Source organism: Budorcas taxicolor, chromosome 10 (assembly GCF_023091745.1).
Source record: "Budorcas taxicolor isolate Tak-1 chromosome 10, Takin1.1, whole genome shotgun sequence".
In the NCBI taxonomy this organism is placed as follows: domain Eukaryota; kingdom Metazoa; phylum Chordata; class Mammalia; order Artiodactyla; family Bovidae; genus Budorcas; species Budorcas taxicolor.
In genome coordinates, this window is record NC_068919.1 from 87,610,651 (window position 1) to 87,627,850 (window position 17,200).

Sequence of the window (17,200 nt, forward strand, 5' to 3'; positions counted from 1 at the left end):
AAACACAACCAGAGTCCAGTCCCACTGTGTCTCTTTATCCATAGCCACATACGTTAACTTCTCTGAGCCTCAGTTTTCTCCAGTGTGAATGAAGGTACCAATAGTATCCATCTCAGTGAGTCCTATCAATTAAGATGATCTAGTCACTGTTCAAGGCATATTGCAGAGCACATTTTGTAGACCAGATCCTCCTTAAACACTTGGGACACAAGTAGTGAATGAACTAGATAGTAACAGCTCTCGTGAAGCTTATATCTTAAGGGAGATATAAACAATAAAAACAGACCCATCCTATAATGTCAAATAGTTGTTGTTGTTGTTCAGTTGCTAAGTTGTGTCCAACTCTTTGTGACCCCATGACTGCAGCCCACCAGACTTCTCTATCTTTAACTATCTCCCTGAGTTTGCTCAAACTCGTGTCCATTGAGTCAGTGATGTCATCCAACTATCTCATCCTGTCATCCCCTTCTCCTCCTGCCCTCAATCTTTCCCAGCATCAGTCTGTTGCAATTAGTCAGCTGTTCGCATCAGGTGGCCAAACTATTGGAGTTTCAGCATCAGTCCTTTCAATGAATATTCAGGGCTTATTTCCTTTGAGATTGAGTGGTTTGATCTCCTTGCAGTCCAGGGGACTCTGAAGAGTCTTCTCCAGCACTACCATTCAAAAGCATCACTTGTTTGGCACTCAGCCAGTGATTAGTGCCATAAAAAAAAAGAAAAACATAAATGGAAGAGGAGGCTTCCTATTTTAGAGAAGGTGGTTAAAGAAAATCCTTCTGAGAAGTAACATTTGAACTGATATCTGAAGAAAGTGAGGGACAGTCTTAACCATGTCTGACAAAGACTGTTCAGGCAGGCAGAGGAATAACAAATTCATAGGCTGTAGGCAGGACCGCCTCAATTCATGTTAGTTACTTCTGCTGTTTGACAAGAGCGCTGAAGGTTGGCTGGTGTAAATGGCACCTCCCTTCTCCTGTCTTCCAAGCTGTAGCACTCACACTGACCTTGGTGGGTAGCAGGTGCTTGAGAAATAGTTGGGGGTGGGGGATCTTGATGAAAAGGATCCTGGTCCATCCTGGGGCCACCTCTGTTCGGGGTGCCATGCCCAAACCAGGGATGGGCGAAGCACAGGAGGGGAAGGGTTTGAAAGCCACTGCTGCCCTTCACCCACTCTCTTTGGCATCACAACCAGGGAAGAAATAAATGAGGCCAGGCCCACCTCTACTCAGTGCCCCCACGGACGCTTATTGCATATTCAACAATAATCTCAGCTACAAGTGCATATGCTCAGCATGGTTATTTTAAAGTTCAAAGGAAACAATTTCCTGTAGTTTGGGGAGCTCCAGTTCTTGTAACCAAGTAGGGGAATGAAAGGACCCTCCATCTGCTGCTGTTGCAGAAAATAGCTCGATGGGGGTGAGGGGAGCCCTCCCACCTCACCTCTCATTTGGGCTAGGTCATTTCAAGAGTGGAAGTCCAAGATTCCCCCACTTGCTGCTTTTATACCTCCCAACCTCCCACCCCAGGCCCCTGGAGGAGCTTTGGGGAGCATGGGGCAGGCTGCCCAGCCAGGTTCCTGGAGGTGTGGCCCAGCCAAACCTCCTGGGACCCCACCTGGTGAACTCTGCCTTGGGTCTGACCTATTTTCTAGGAGAGAAAATAGAATATAGATTTAAATGCAGTAGTGCTCTGGAAAACTACAGGCCCAGCAGTGTGAGGAAATAGAACAGCAGGAGGCAACCAAGGAGGTGCTGGCACCAGAGAGGATGCCACCTTTCTTGGAGCGATCTCATCTGGTTGTCAGCTGTCTTCTCTGCAGCCATTTGCCCCCACTGTTTATCTACCAAAAAAATTGAGATACACACATTTACATACATGTATATTTCCTCTGATTCGTCCTGGGGCCCCATGTTGCTCCTTCACACACAGACTCCAGGCTGTGACCCATAGCAATGATGGACAGCGGTGCTTTGGTGATGATCACCTTGGAAGTGGGGCAGTAGCAAGGCATGGAATTTGACACCCCAGCTGTGTCCAAGGTCAACCTTCCTTGCTGTGTGTCCACAGAAAAGGTTGTTGCTTTAAAAATAAAATACCCCTGAAGGTAGTAGTATTACCAGCTGACACTGACTGAGGGCTTTCTGCAGGCTAAGCGCTGATCTGAGCTCCTCATCACAATCCTGGGAAGTAGGAACTATTATCACACCCACTTTATGGATAAGAAACAAGTGCAGAAAGCTCTTAACTGTACAAAGTCCACTCCACCTGAAGAGCCTAAGCCCGAATCCCAGTAATCCAGCTGTGGACCCCCTTCTCCCTCTGCTAATTCCTAATTCCTGAATGGCATGCCTACCCTCGGATGGGGATGGGGGTCATCTTTTACCAAACCACAGGGATTAAGTGTGGGAAACAAGGTTTCCCAGAAGACAATTGGGACTTGTTACAAAAAGGAGGAGGAAAGGATGCTGGATGGGCCATATAACAGATGGATACTGTTGAGGTTCTAATCACCCCCTATTCCCCTCTCCTGCCACCACCCCTGCCTGCCCAAACCTTTGCTGTTTCATTCTGTTGGTCAGAATTGAATGCAGACTCATTGCTCCTTGGAACAGGTGCCAGGTGACATGATGTCTCTCTTTTATTCAAGTTGGACATAAATTCTTAGAGCTGCCTGCAGCGTGGTGTCACAGCCAAGAACTGAGCTTGGACCCTGACCCCCCCGCCCAGCTAAAGGGGTTTTTCTTGGTGGCCTTGTTGGCTCCTCTTTTGCAAGAAAGTATTTTTTATGCAGGATTAGAAGTGGGCCATATTAAGCCTTCACAAGGGAAAACAAAAGAAATAACAAAGGCATTTGTTTTGATCCCTGCTTCTTCTCACCTAGAATTTTTGAACTCCCCTTTGACTCATTTCTCGCTGGGGATTGGGAGGGAGAAAAGAGATCCGGGGGGAGGGCTGCAGCAAGGTCTTCATTCACAAGCATAAGTTGAACCCAAATCACTAAACAAAATACAGCTTAATTCCTGTGGTCTCTTGATGTTTCCAGGGAGCCATCTGGTCAACATTTTTGGGTAATTCTGTCCCTGGTAATTCAAAATGATAACAATCAGCGCAGCCAACATTTATGTAGTGTTTGTCTTGTCCCAAGTTAAGTGGTTTACAAGTATTTAATCTCTTTTAATTCTAGTAACACTTACATGAGGGAGGCTGTGTTATCTTCCCATTTTATAACTGAAGAAAACAACTCAGAAGTTCAATGATTGACCCAAGGTCATCGAGTGGGTCAGGATCTGAACTTGGACTATCTGTCTCCGTAATTTAGGATTGTAACTATCGTGGCAAATAGGCAATTTAGTGTTGAATGAACTTTGGGGCTCCAAGGTATCCTATCTCCCTTGGGTCTTGGTGTCCCCAGAGAGTGTGTTTCTATGAATAACGGTGTTGACCCTTTCCCCACTGAACTCTACCCCATTGAAATAGTTGGATACCCTGTTTAATGGCGGGGTATTCTAACGACCACTGCTCTAGGCAGTCCATCAGTCACAGTTAATGACCTTGCTTAGTTATTTATGCAGCATGCTTCCCTTCCAACCTCTTCTACTTTGCCTCCTCCTCTTTGCTGCTACTCCACCCCTAAATCTAACAACTCACCAGAAAACCTGGAAGGGCGTGTGGCTGAGGAATGATTCAGAGCTCTCTCTAGTCTCATTGGGAATATACAGCCTTCAGGAAATGCAGAGCATGGGCTGGAGAAATGCCCAGCTGTTGCTGTGGGTTAGGTCAGTGCCTGGATTTTCCTGGGGACAAAAGCCCTAAAGAACCCGTTGCCCGAAGAACCTGGTGGAATTTAGCAAATCTGTTAGCCACAGGTTAGAGGTACACAGGATAATCTGTGACCCCCCTCGTAGGGTATCTGGGAGTCTCTCGCCTCCTTCCCTGTGGCTTCAGGGGCTCACTTGAGCTTGCAGACTGAATTGATGTCACATGCACCCTAGAGGGACCTGGATTTCAGTTGAATGAAGTATGGATTGGGTGGGATTCACGGGATCCAGAGCCTCTCCTAGGATCTGTTCCCTGAACTAGCTGTGTGACCTTGGACAAATCTCTCAGCGTATTTCATCCTCCATCTTAACAAAAAAGAATTAAACTAGACAATGTCCATGGATGTCCCAGACTCACCGTTGTCAGTGATTCTAAGGGGGTCCCCCAGGATGGCCTGGATGGCCAGTGGTTTCCTGAAGTAGCCCCGTTGCTTCTCCCGAGCTGTAGGCTGTCTTACCAGGTCAGGTCTAGGGATTCTATTAACAACAAGGCTTTGGCTGCTCTGGGTTGGGCTTCCCCAGCATAATTCTATTTTACATTTGAAGGGGGGAGGAAGAGATTGTGTTCATGGAGATGGTGGGCATGAACCCATTCTTCATTGTTTGAAAGCTCATTGGTTTAATTCAAATGTCAACCTTCCCAGAGCTGGATGTTTATTTGTAGTTGTCAGAAGTGATTTCCAGTGGCAATTTCTGTCATTAATGATGGGGTGAAAAGCAAGGAGAAAAATGGAAGGGAGAGGCAGAATTTCAGTTTGTGTGGCAAATGACCTACTCACACGCAATCTCATGCACACACACCACTGTCTGTGATGAAGAATGGTCACTGGGAATCCTGGGTCGGGAGGGAATTATAAATGTTTTGTGACCTTGTGTCCTTCAGTCATATGAGCTGAACGACACTGCAACTTGCTATTAATTCTTGTACCTCTTTTCCTTTGTTCCTTAAAGGAGTGGTTTATCACTATTTTTCTCTCTGTGCAGAAACCTTGCTTGACTTCTTGTCCAGTGTCCTGCATCCGGAGGGGAGGAAAACTGTTTGGGTGTGGGTATGCAGAAATCAACCAGAATATTTTAACCAATATTCTTGCAGGATCCCGGTCTGCTTGGCTGTTTGTGGCCCTATCTGATTCCTGGAGGATGTCTTTCCAGACAGATGTGAAGTTCAGCTCTCTTGCTACATGCATAGTGGAAAGGGAGCTTGGCCCCTCGGCTTGCATGGGTGGCTTTTGGGTGAAAGTGGAGCTAAATGCTCAGAGACTGAGCATCTTTGGGGTCTTGCATGAGCTGAGTAGTCATGCAAGGGCACATGGCATTGCGTGTGTGTGTTGCTAACACTCTTCTTCTTTTTCTCCCTCTTTCTCTCCTCTCTGTTTCCCTCCCTTTGAAAATGCTGCCACAGATGTCAGTCAAGGTCCAGGTGAGTCTTTGTGTTTGCACAGCTGCTGTGGAAATTTCCCCTCTGCCAGATTGTGCATGGTTTGACTCTGACTGAGACCTTTTTTTAGGGACTCTACCCAGAGCAAAAATCTAAACACGTTGCATTTTCGTTGATTTAGGTTTATAAGACGTGCCTTCACGTCTTGATGAATTTGTATTGGCTACAAATTGATGAATTTGTATTGGCTTTGAAGAACCATTTTCAAACCAAAGGAATGTGGTTCCCATGCTTATACAATTACTCTCTTCTGATTAATATTTCTGGGTGAAGAAATGGAAATTGAGCATTTTTTGAAAATATTTTAAAAATATATTATTAAAATATGTATTCTCCAATTTAGTAAGCATTTTTGCCTTGTCTTCAAAAATCTACTTATCTTTAAGCTACTATCTTACAGCATCAAGTGGTTAAAAGTTGAAAATATGACATACTTAGCATGGAAAATATGATGTGGGTAAAAGAAGGTTTCTTTCTTTATATTCTAAGAAATGACTTTACTTTTCCACAATGGGAAAAGCAATATTTTTTTTCTAATGGTTATATAACTAGTACATGTTCCCTGTTTAAAAAAAAAGAATGAATGAATGAACAGTAGAAGAAAGAATAATGATTCTTGTCATTTTTGTCAATGGGCAAATGAATATTCATCCAGAGTCCTAATTGTAGGCAGTGTGTGTTTATAGACAGATGTATGTGTACACACAAACATAGACTCGTATGAGAGGAACAACCATTTATAGATAGATGGTTATCAGGTGACTTCTGATGGTTTCCCACCATCCTAAACGGTATAGAACTTTGGGTTAAGAAGAATAACCCTACCAAATGAGAAGTGGGTATCATCTTTCTTAGGTATTTTCACATACATTTTCTTATTTAATCTTTTTAACATTTAATTCTCATAGCATCAATACAGGAGAAGTATTGTTAGATACATTTTAATGTGAAGGAAATATAGGGCCTGACAGGTTAAGCAGCTTGTCTAAGATCACAGGGCTTGTCAGAGGACTGGAGTTTGAACTTGGGGTTTTCAGACTGCAAAGCCATGCATACTCCATTGGAACATGTGGGGTCTCATCCCTGAATTTCTTCACTTGAAGATCTTGTAAGTATTTCCTAATAGGACTATCATTTATTTTTGCTCAGAGGTAATGTGACTTTATCTGTAGCACCCTTTCCAAAGGACTTTATCATTTATTGATTTTGAATATGTAAAAGAATCACCCAGACTTAAGTGGAGTTTCTGATCGTTGATCTCTGTGCCATCTTACACAACATAAAAGGACAATATTGTCATCCCTAGCAAATACACAGGCTTCCCTGCCTCTGTTGTCTTCTGCCTATCACTCACCTTTGAAAATAAGCAGAGTTTGAACCAGAGCACAGGACAGAATTTTCTAGGAAGATATCATTTAATTTATTCTATTTAATAATATTTTAATTCAGTCACTCACTGAGCTGATATTTATCAAGAACCTACAATGTACCAGGCACTGTTCTAGGCACTAGGGATGAAACAGTGAACAAAACAGAAGATCATCCGCATATATCTTTTACTACAGATAGAGGAAGACAAAGAACTAAAAGGCTTCCCTGGTAGCTCAGCTGGTAAAGAATCTGCCTGCAATGCAAGAGGCTCCGGTTCGATTCCTGGGTCCAGAGGATCCCCTGGAGAAGGGATAGGCTACTCACCCCAGTACTCATGGGCTTCTCTGGTGGGTCAGATGTTAAAGAATCCACCTGCAATGAGGGAAACCTGGGTTCCATCCCTGGGTTGGAAAGATCCCCTGGAGGAGGGCATGGCAACCCACTCCAGTATTATTGCCTGGAGAATCCCCATGAACAGAGGAGCCTGGCAGGCTGGAGTCCATGGGGCTGCAAAGAGTTGGACACGACTGAAGCGACTAAGCACAGCACAGGCAACTATAAATATGTGTGTGTATGTATATGTGTACATGTATATATATCAGCATATCTGTTGCATCAGGTGGTGGGTAATAAGTGCTGTGGAAAAAAAATGAAGCAGGTAAAAATGAAGTTGCTCATTTAAAGAGGGGAGTCCAGGGAGGTCTGTCTGCTAAGCTGATGTTTTCTAGGATACTTCAAATGAGGGAGTAAGCCCAACACCAAAATTTTTTGTGTGCCACTTGGCTGACCCCTTCTCTTCCTGGTTCACTGCAGAGATGACCCAGGGTCTTCACCTAGACCTGTGTGTCTTATGTCCTGTGTAGTGGCTCCCAGCTCAGGTAATGCGTAGAGGCCAAACCCCAACCTGTGTTTTGCCACGCCTGCACCCAGTGGGCAGCCTCTGACCCAGGGGCACCTTTCCCTAATTCTCACAGAAGGTGCCACACTGGCCCTGCTGGGCTGAAATGCCGTGGACCCATAGGTGGCTCCTCCATCTCTGCAAACGGGCAGAGGTCACCCGTGAGCCTACTTTAGAAATAGCAGCGATCGCCAGCATAACACCTCACTATCTCAGCCTCACGGCCACTATCTCGTCTTGTTCTCTTGAAAACCCTCCGAGGCACACTGCCTGAGCCCCGTTTTTCTGTTGAGGGAGTTGAGGCCAGGAGGTGAAGTCCTGAGCTGAGTCCCCCGGCCAAGTGGGGGATTCCAGCCTAATTCTGATCCTTCTCCATTCTACCCTTGAGGTGTCAAGAGCGGATTGCCAGTTTTGCCTCCTCACTGAGCTTTGGCTTTGTGTGTGTGTGTGGTTTCTGAGCCTGAAGCAAATCGCCGGTCTAGAAACTTCCCTTGCGGCCCTGGAGGTGGCAGGAGGCAGCCTGCACCGCCCGGCCCTGGCTGAGGTCAGTGGGCCGCCTCCCGCCTCTCTGAGCTCCTGCCCAGCAATCTGGAGCCGGTGGGGCTGCGGCTCTGAAACAAGAGGCCTTTAGTGGTTCTCTCATTTTCTTTTTTTTTTCCCTTTCCCCTCAGGAAGACAAATTGGGGATTTTATGAGCTAATGTAACTATTTACCCAGGGGCTGCTGGAAGACTGTAAAGGGATGATTGATTAATTGATTAATTCTACATGATGAGGAGATTGGTTAGAAGTAACCCTCCTGTAAAATACAGCTGGAGAAGGGGCCTGGCACTTCTCCTAAGGTCCAGGAGATGAGCTGGGGACTCAGTGAGAGTGTCCTGGTAGGAGAAAGAGGCAGGCGGTATTCAGATGGACTTCCATATGGGAAAATGCACAGCCCCTCCTCCTAGTCCTTGGGAGGGAGGTTCAAGATAACGAAGTGGCAAGAGATGCTTGTGGTGCGCTGACCCGAAGGAGGGGAGGGACCCGCAGCTCTGATGCCTGCCATGCATTCTCTGGTTGACTCTTCACATCAGCCCCTCCGGGTCAGAATCCACACTCCAGAAGAGGACAAGGAGACACAGAGAGGTCCAGAAACTGCTGACAGTCGCCAGCTGCTGGGACCAACCAGGATCTCAGATCTGTCTGTCTCCAAAGCCTGCACCTTTTTCTTTAAAAACTCTGGCATTTTCAAGGCAGAGGTGTGTGCATCTTGGGCGTTTTTGCATTCCCAACTCTGCTTGGTGGTGCATGGCACCATAGGAGGGCCTTGGAAATATTTCTCGAGCAGAAAGTATGGCCACAAGCACCAGGGGCACTGTGGGTCTGCAGGGTCTTGAGACACGTCAGAGCTCCAAGGGCATCCTGTCTAAGGACTGCAACTCTCTCAGTTTTCAGAGGAGGAGACGGAGGCCCAGGGAGGGGAAAGGGTCATCTCCGAGGCTGCGTACCCCATCTGGGGCCCTGAAGGGATTCCTATCGGATGCTGATCCTATGCTCCTGGCCGATAGGGTTTGTCTTTGAGCTGCCATCCCAGCTCTGCCAAACTCTCAGTCCTCTCCCCACTTCCTGTGTGTTCCAGAACTCTCTGCCAAGGGGAGAGGAAGTGCTTTGGAGGCGAGGAAGAGGACAGGGTGGATGGAGGACCTCGGAAGCAGGAAGCAGGGCTGGGGCCTGTGGATGGGAGACCCCCTCAAGTCCTCTCCCTCCCTGGGGCAGGTGGGGGGCTCTGGCGGGTGGGGGGGGGGAGTGCTGTTTATAGTGCTTCACTGACAGCATCTCTGCTCCGAAGTGATTTCTCCGGCTCAGCCTGCTGATTAGAGCTGGAATTTAAATGAATGACGGTGACCTTGTGGAAGTGCCCTAGTTATTCAGAGGCCTGATGAGGGAAATAGGCCTCTTGCCTCGGTCCATCAGAACCCTGGCAGGTGCAGGAGGAGGGGCACCTGTCCACCCGGGGCTGGGGGGTCCCTGGTCAGCTGTGGCCGGAAGCAGCTGATGGCTTGTGCTCAGGCCTCCCTGTGCCTGTGCTGGATCTCTGCCCCTCCTTGTCTTCCTCCTCCCGTTTAAGTCATCTAACTGCTGCCCTTGGAGAGGGATCTGCTGACTTGTCCTGAACCCTGCCATATCTCCAGGAAGTCCCTCATCTGGCCCGAGGGGCACTGTTCACAGAAGACAGTGCCTGACCCAGCTGACTTGTGTTTATGGACACCGGGTTTGCTCTCAAAGCTGGCTGCTCCTAGAGGAGACCTGACCCATAGACCCAGTAGCATTAGCCTCAGCCAGGAGCCCGTTAGAAAGGCAGGATCTCAGGCCTCTCCCTAGACCTGTGCATCTGACCAAGGTTCCTGGGGTCTGCCTATTAGAGCTGGAGAGACACTGACCTAAAATCCGCAGTCTCCTTGGGACCAACAGGGCCATATTTATTAAGGAGAGTACAGTACTCTTCGCTAAAGCCCTATTCCTGGTTTCATCTGCTGGGGACAGAGCAAAATACCCACTTTCTGGGTTGATAGGAGCTAAGAAGAAGAAGATTAGGGAAAGAAAAGAGAATGGACGCTGATCCACCACGTGGTCTACACACGTCACTGTTTGGGCCCTTCTCATGTATGTGAGCAGAGAAGGCACTGGCACCCCACTCCAGTACTCTTGCCTGGAGAATCCCATGGACGGAGGAGCCTGGTGGGCTGCAGTCCATGGGGTCGTGAAGAGTCAGACACGACTGAGCGACTTCACTTTCACTTTTCACTTTCATGCACTGTAGAAGGAAATGGCAACCCACTCCAGTGTTCTTGCCTGGAGAATCCCAGGGACGGCAGAGCCTGGTGGGCTGCCATCTATGGTGTTGCACAGAGTTGGACATGACTGAAGTGACTTAGCAGCAGCAGCAGCAGCAGCAGCAGCAGCAGCATGTATGTGAGGCAAGATAGCTCCCTGCTTTCATATGGCCTTTGAGTTGAGGGTGATTTTTCACTTTTTGAATAGTTGAAAGCAATCAGAAGAAGAATTAGTGATGCAGAACTTTTATAAAATTCGAATGTCAGTGTTTGCAAAGTTTTTTGGAACCTAGGCCCACTTGTTCATTTCTGTATTGTCTGTAGCTGCTTTTCAAAAGCAGAGGGGAGCTGCTATGATGTAGACACACCTCTCTGAGCTGCAGAACCTAAAAGATTTACTATCTGGTCCTTTACAGAGGAAGTTTGTCACCTCTGTCTTAGGGCATAGGCTTGGAGCCAGAGGCAGGTTGACACCCTGTCTCTATCCCAGCACGGCATGGCTTGTTCAGGTAACTTTTCCTTTGTGGACCCTACATTCCTCATCTGTAAAATGGGGACAACAAATACCTATCTCATGGGACTATTGTGAAGATTAAATAAGCTCAAGTAAGTCAATAAATTCCCTTCTCCAGTGGACCACATTCTGTCAGACCTCTCCACCACAATAAACTGTGGAAAATTCTGAAAGAGATGGGAATACCAGACCACCTAACCTGCCTTTTGAGAAATCTGTATGCAGGTCAGGAAGCAACAGTTAGAACTGGACATGGAACAACAGACTGGTTCCACACAGGAAAAGGAATACGTCAAGGCTGTATATTCTCACCCTGCTTATTTAACTTCTATGCAGAGTACATCATGAGAAACGCTAGACTGGAAGAAACACAAGCTGGAATCAAGATTGCCAGGAGAAATATCAGTAACCTCAGATATGCAGATGACATCACCCTTATGGCAGAAAGTGAAGAGGAGCTAAAAAGCCTCTTGATGAAAGTGAAAGAGGAGAGTGAAAAAGTTGGCTTAAAGCTCAACATTCAGAAAACGAAGATCATGGCATCTGGTCCCATCACTTCATGGGAAATAGATGGGGAAACAGTAGAAGCAGTGTCAGACTTTATTTTGGGGGGCTCCAAAATCACTGCAGATGGTGACTGCAGCCATGAAATTAAAAGACGCTTATTCCTTGGAAGAAAAGTTATGACCAACCTAGATAGCATATTCAAAAGCAGAGACATTACTTTGCCGACTAAGGTCCATCTAGTCAAGGCTATGGTTTTTCCAGTAGTCATGTATGGATGTGAGAGTTGGACTGTGAAGAAGGCTGAGCGCCAAAGAATTGATGCGTTTGAACTGTGGTGTTGGAGAAGACTCTTGAGAGTCCCTTGGACTGCAAGGAGATCCAACCAGTCCATTCTGAAGGAGATCAGCCCTGGGATTTCTTTGGAAGGACTGATGCTAAAGCTGAAGCTCCAGTACTTTGGCCACCTCATGAGAAGAGTTGACTCATTGGAAAAGACTGATGCTGGGAGGGATTAGGGGCAGGAGAAGGGGACGACAGAGGATGAGATGGCTGGATGGCATCACTGACTCGATGGATGTGAATCTGAGTGAACTCTGGGAGATGGTGATGGACAGGGAGGCCTGGCGTGCTGCGATTCATGGGGTCGCAAAGAGTCGGACACGACTGAGTGACTAAACTGAACTGAACTGAACTGAAAGTCAATAAATGATAAAGTCAAGTCTTTAGAACAGTGTCTGGCACAGAGTAAGCAATGTATAAATAAGCTACTATGGTAAGTTATCTCATTTGATTCTTTCCACTTGTGTTTCCATTTTACAGCTGGAAATACTTAGGCTCAGAGACATTTAAAAGCAAAATAAAACGTTCGTTTGCCTGTGTCTTGGTGCCCCTCGCTGTTCAGAGGCATGCTTCCTCAGCTGTGGTGTTCAGTCACTCAGTCGTGTCTGACTGTTTGTGACCCCATGAACTGCAGCACACCAGGCTTTCCTGTCCTTCACTGTCTCCAGAGTTTGCTCAAACTCATGTCCACTGAGTCAGTGATGCTATCTAACCATCTCATCCTCGGCCACCCCCTTCTCCTCTGCTGTAGACCCCTCTAAACTGCTATCTTCTCATCATCTCACACTTTCTCGCATCCGTCCTGTTCTTTATGCTTTCAGTAAAGAGGTCCCGCCAGCTTAGATCCTGGCCCCCACTGCTGTCAAGCGAGGACAAGACATCCCAGTAAGAGGATGGAAATTGGACTGATATGTAGAGAGGGCCCCTCACGTGCCAGGCCTCCACTCCTTCACAGATGAAAAATATTGGTCTTTAAAACATTGTATCCTTTGCCCCAGGCCAGAAGCAGGTGGGGCAGGCATCAGGATTTAAATGCAGTCTGAGATCTCTGCTTTGTCGTTCTGACTCTCTTTGCCTCTCACTTTCCCCAGGAGTTGTGGGGCCTTAGGTAAATCATTAGCCTCTCTGGGTATCAGGTTTCTTTCATTCTGAGGATCTGTGGTTAGGCCAGTAACTGAGCCCCCTTGGGAAGAAGGACTCAGGAAAATGTCATCTCTTCCGTTGCCAGAGACTGGCAGTTCCCAACTCCAGTGCTGCCTGGTATATTTTTTGTCTTTTCTTTCCTGTTCCTTTGGGCAACAGTCCCATTTGCTTTTCTGTCTTATTTATTAGGAAAACCATCTGACATTTATTGAGCTTGTATTTTGAGCAGGGCACTAAAGTACTAAGTTTTCGTATCTATCGGTTAATTCTTTTGACGTGTCCAAGATCCTGTTATTAGACCCACTTCACTCAAGAACAAACTGACTCTCAGGAATGCTAACTCTTCAGCCCCACCCAGTAAAAAGTGGTGGAGCAGGATGCAAATGCTGATGTGTCTGGCCCTGGGGATGTCTCATACGGAGTTCCACCTAGAGCGTCCGCCCCACGAAGGTACACTCCCATACCGTATGGTCTCGGCCTAGAACAGCGCCAGTACATCACAGGCATGGAGTAAATGCTTGTTCAATGAAAGTGCTCCAGAATCAGCTTTTCACTTTACCCCACGTCCCTTTGAAAGACAGGCTGCTTTTTATTGGGGCTCACCCTGAGACAGAAGGTAACTCCGCCTTCTGAGTTTATTCAGGGTCCATCTCTTGGGCTCAGCTCAGTGGAGGCTGGGGTATAGGAAATCCAGCGCTGCTGTGCGTAATTGGATTGGAAAGGGGCCCTTGGCTGGGCTAACAGCGCTCAGTTCCCAGCCAATTGCCCGGCTGGGGCCCGGGAAGACCCCCTTGGCTCCCGTGGCCGTTCTTGATGAGTAAGTGTGAGTAAGGAGCCGCATCCCAGCGTGCCTCCAGCTTTGGCTAACTTGAAGAAGCAGATCGCTTGGCCCTGGCGCCTCTTTGTAGAGCCTTTTCAAGTTGCCTCCTTTACTGTCGCGGCAAGTCAGGCTCACCAGCGTGCCGGCTGTGGTCCACTTTGTCTCTCTGTTCTGGAGAGCAGGGTCAGAGCTGGAAAAGGCCTGGAAGCGATCCTGTCATCTCAGTGGGACAGTACTGTCCCTGCCACGTGTGTGGTATGGATATTTGCTCTGCCAGTGATGAGGAGCCATTGGTGGCATTTAGGAGGAAGGACCAATCAACGCTAAATGTGCTGCAATACACGGGAGAGTCTCACTTGAAGACTGCGCTGCTCAAAATGCCATTGGTGAGACCAAAGAGAAACTCTTCTGGACCAGTTCTTCCTTGTGTAGGAGAGAAAACGGAGGCCCCAGAACATCCACGTAACTCAGCTGAGTCACCAGCCTATTTTTGGCAGCCTCGGAGACCCTCTCATTCTGATGACCTGCCTCGAGAAGTCTAGAAAGGACTTGGGCTAAGCTAGTCAGTGTGTGGGGCTGGGCCTCAGGAGCTAGCAGCTGAGTGTTGAGGACGATGGGTGCCCTTGTGGGGTCGCTTAGCTGACCGTGGCCATGGAGGCAGGCAGCTGCGGATGCTTGGGCAGGTGGTCTGCTAGGGCTGCCGGCTTCCTGGAGAAGTGCTGTTGGCGAGAGACGGGAGGGTGGGGGTGTGGAGGAGACACGGCCTAGATACGCCAGTCTCCTGAGGAACAGCAGTGGCTACAAGCTTCCCAGCCCCTCCTGTGTGCCGTGAGCCCTGCGAAGTGCTTTTTGTGTGTGGTTGCGTGTGACTGTCACCGTGATCCTAAGGTATTCTACCTGTGAGATGCAGATATTTTACAGGAAAAGGCACAGAATAGTTAACTTGCTTAATATCCCAGAGACAGGGCTGGGATTTGAATTCAGATTTTGGATTATTTAGAGCAATGGTAAACATGAAAATCACCCGGGGACTTCCCTGGTGGTCTGGTGGCTAAGACTCCGCACTCCCAACACAGAGGGCCCTGGTTCCATCTTTCATCAGGGAACTAGATCCCTGCAGCTAAGAGTTTGCCTGCTGCAACGAAGACCCTGTGTAGCCGAATAAAGAATAAAACAGTTAAAATCACCTGGAAAGCTAATGAATGGGATCCAGTCTAATTGAGGTAAGACATTGCTCCTAGGTAATCTGATAGGACCAAAGTTTGAAAACCACGTTTTCAAGGAAAGTGAAGGGACTTGGAAAGCATCAGTATTAACCACTATTGTATACCTCCCATGATGGAAGGGAGGATGGGATGAATGATCCCCACTTTGCCTGAGTTCCCCTGGCACCTTAGATCACAGAGGTAGTAGAGCCTGCCTCATAATACCCTATTCAATAGCCAGCTGTTTATTGTCCCCCACGTGTCCACACTGGCCACTGTGGGTTCTAGAAGGACAGGGAGAGCCATACTCTTGAGAACAGAGACTTATCCATGCCTGCACCCCCACTTCCTGGCATCCTATATGCGCTTATAAGCTTTGTTATTAGAATCAGCATTTCAGACATGGAAAGGACCCAAAGTTGCTGAGCTCTCTGTGCACCTAAGTTTTGAATCTCTTCCGTATGAGCTTATTCCGACCTGAACCCCTGCAGTGACAAGAAACTCGTTGCTCTTTTAGCCATTCCGTTCTAAGAGCACGAGTGTTCACAAGCTCTTCTTTATTCTGAGTCACTATGGCTTTCATCACCTGTATTGCTTCCAGCCCTTGGAGACACAAAAAATAGATCTAATTACACTCCCAGTGTTTGAAGACAGGGCTTTTGTCTTTAAGGATTGTCTCTTCTAAAGGCCAAACATCTCTAGTTTCGTTGGGCATTTTCATACAAGGGTTTTAAGTTCTTTCATCCAGGTCATTGTTCTCTGAAAAATGACAGTTTTCTTTGCATCCTTGCCCACACCACATACGGGTTCATGGACATGTTGCAACCAGTCCGTGTTACACTGCTCCTTTTTTCTAGACTTCCTACATCTATTAATGACCTTATTTTTATATAATGACTACAGTATTAAATTGAACTTAACATCACTGAAAACTTTTACTATTTCACATGTACTGCTGCTAAGCCATTTCTTCCCCTTTTCTGTATGTGTGCAGTTGGTGTATTTGACTTAGACGTGGGGCCATGCTTTGGTTTTGTCAAATTCATCCCTGGATTTTTAAAATCCAGCACACCGTGGCCGAATTGGACACAATTATTTCATTTAACATATCCGAAGTCCTTTCCAGCTTCATGTCACTCTTGAATAAAGACCTATTTTAGAGAAGTTCATAACATTTGGAGAGCAAGGACTTTCTCTTCTTCGGGAAGAGTCTTTTCTAGAAGCCATAACTGCTGATGCTTTACCCCTTAGGGGCTTCCTTGGTGGCTTAGATGGTAAAGCATCTGCCTGCCATGTGGGAGACCCAGGTTCGATTCCTGGGTTGGGAAGATCCCCTGGAGAAGGCATTGGCAACCCACTCCAGTACTCTTACCTGGAAAATCCCATGGATGGATGAGCCTGGTAAGATATATTCCGTGGGGTGGCAAAGAGTCGGACACGACTGAGCGACTTCACTTTTAACCCTTGGAGTGACATGCTTGACTTTCTCTCTCTTTCTTTTATGGTATGCATGAAAAAGAAACCCCACCCCTCCTCCATCCCCCTGCCCCCCCACCCCACACTCCCAGGTAGACTAGAAGGTTGCTGCAGATGTTTTTTCTTCTTCCCTGTGGCTATGCCATATAGATGCCATGGGTGACTCATGGGTGCCTCTGAAGAAATATTTTCTGTTCAGTCCAGGCACCATGCTGTAAGAGCAGAGTTGGTCTAGAGGCAAATAGTGAGTGAGCTAATATAGTAACATCCTGCCCAGGGCTTAGTGGTGAGGATGGAATGTGGTGGCATCACGGAAGGACCCACCCAGAAGCACCTGCCCTAGAGAACTAGCAACAGGTGTTCCTCTGGAAGCCATCACGACCATCAGCCCAACTGTTCACTCTGTCCCTAGTATTGTGCAGGGCTTGTGGAAAAGCCAGCATCATGGGTGTAAACGGTTGAACCTCCCATGTGTCAGTGCCAGTTCACAACTGCTGCTGGGTGATTCGGCAAAGCCTCGTTTCATGACTACCTTTTTGATTAGGGGCGGTGGTCTCTGGATATCCGTTTGGACCATTGAAAATTGTCGTTTCTGTAGGTCAAAACCAGTCAAATATCAGCAGTTTCATATGGTTCATCTCAGTAAGGAGTTGCTTGGCCTCTTCAGAGGTCAGCTTGGTTCATAGAAACTCTATGTCTTGGAGTTGGAATAGTTGGTAGTTATCTTCTAAAACCTTACTATGACTCTCTTCTGTGGCATTCTGGCAAGTGACGCTTCCCTTATCATTCCACCCTCATCTTGCTGAATGTACTTGCTCTTTTAACTTGCATGTGCAACTTTTAAAGTGTTTGAAGG

The 17,200-nt window shown here is 47.2% G+C and overlaps 1 protein-coding gene across 1 annotated transcript in view; it reads left to right on the forward strand.

The window, feature by feature from the left end:
- The window catches only part of NRXN3 (neurexin 3), a 1,753,959-nt gene that overhangs the window by 33,668 nt on the left and 1,703,091 nt on the right, over positions 1 to 17,200 (forward strand). Inside the window, exon 2 of the mRNA XM_052647275.1 lies at positions 5,221 to 5,238. Coding sequence (XP_052503235.1) covers positions 5,221 to 5,238 — 18 coding nt within the window. The remainder of the gene's footprint in view (positions 1 to 5,220; positions 5,239 to 17,200) is intronic.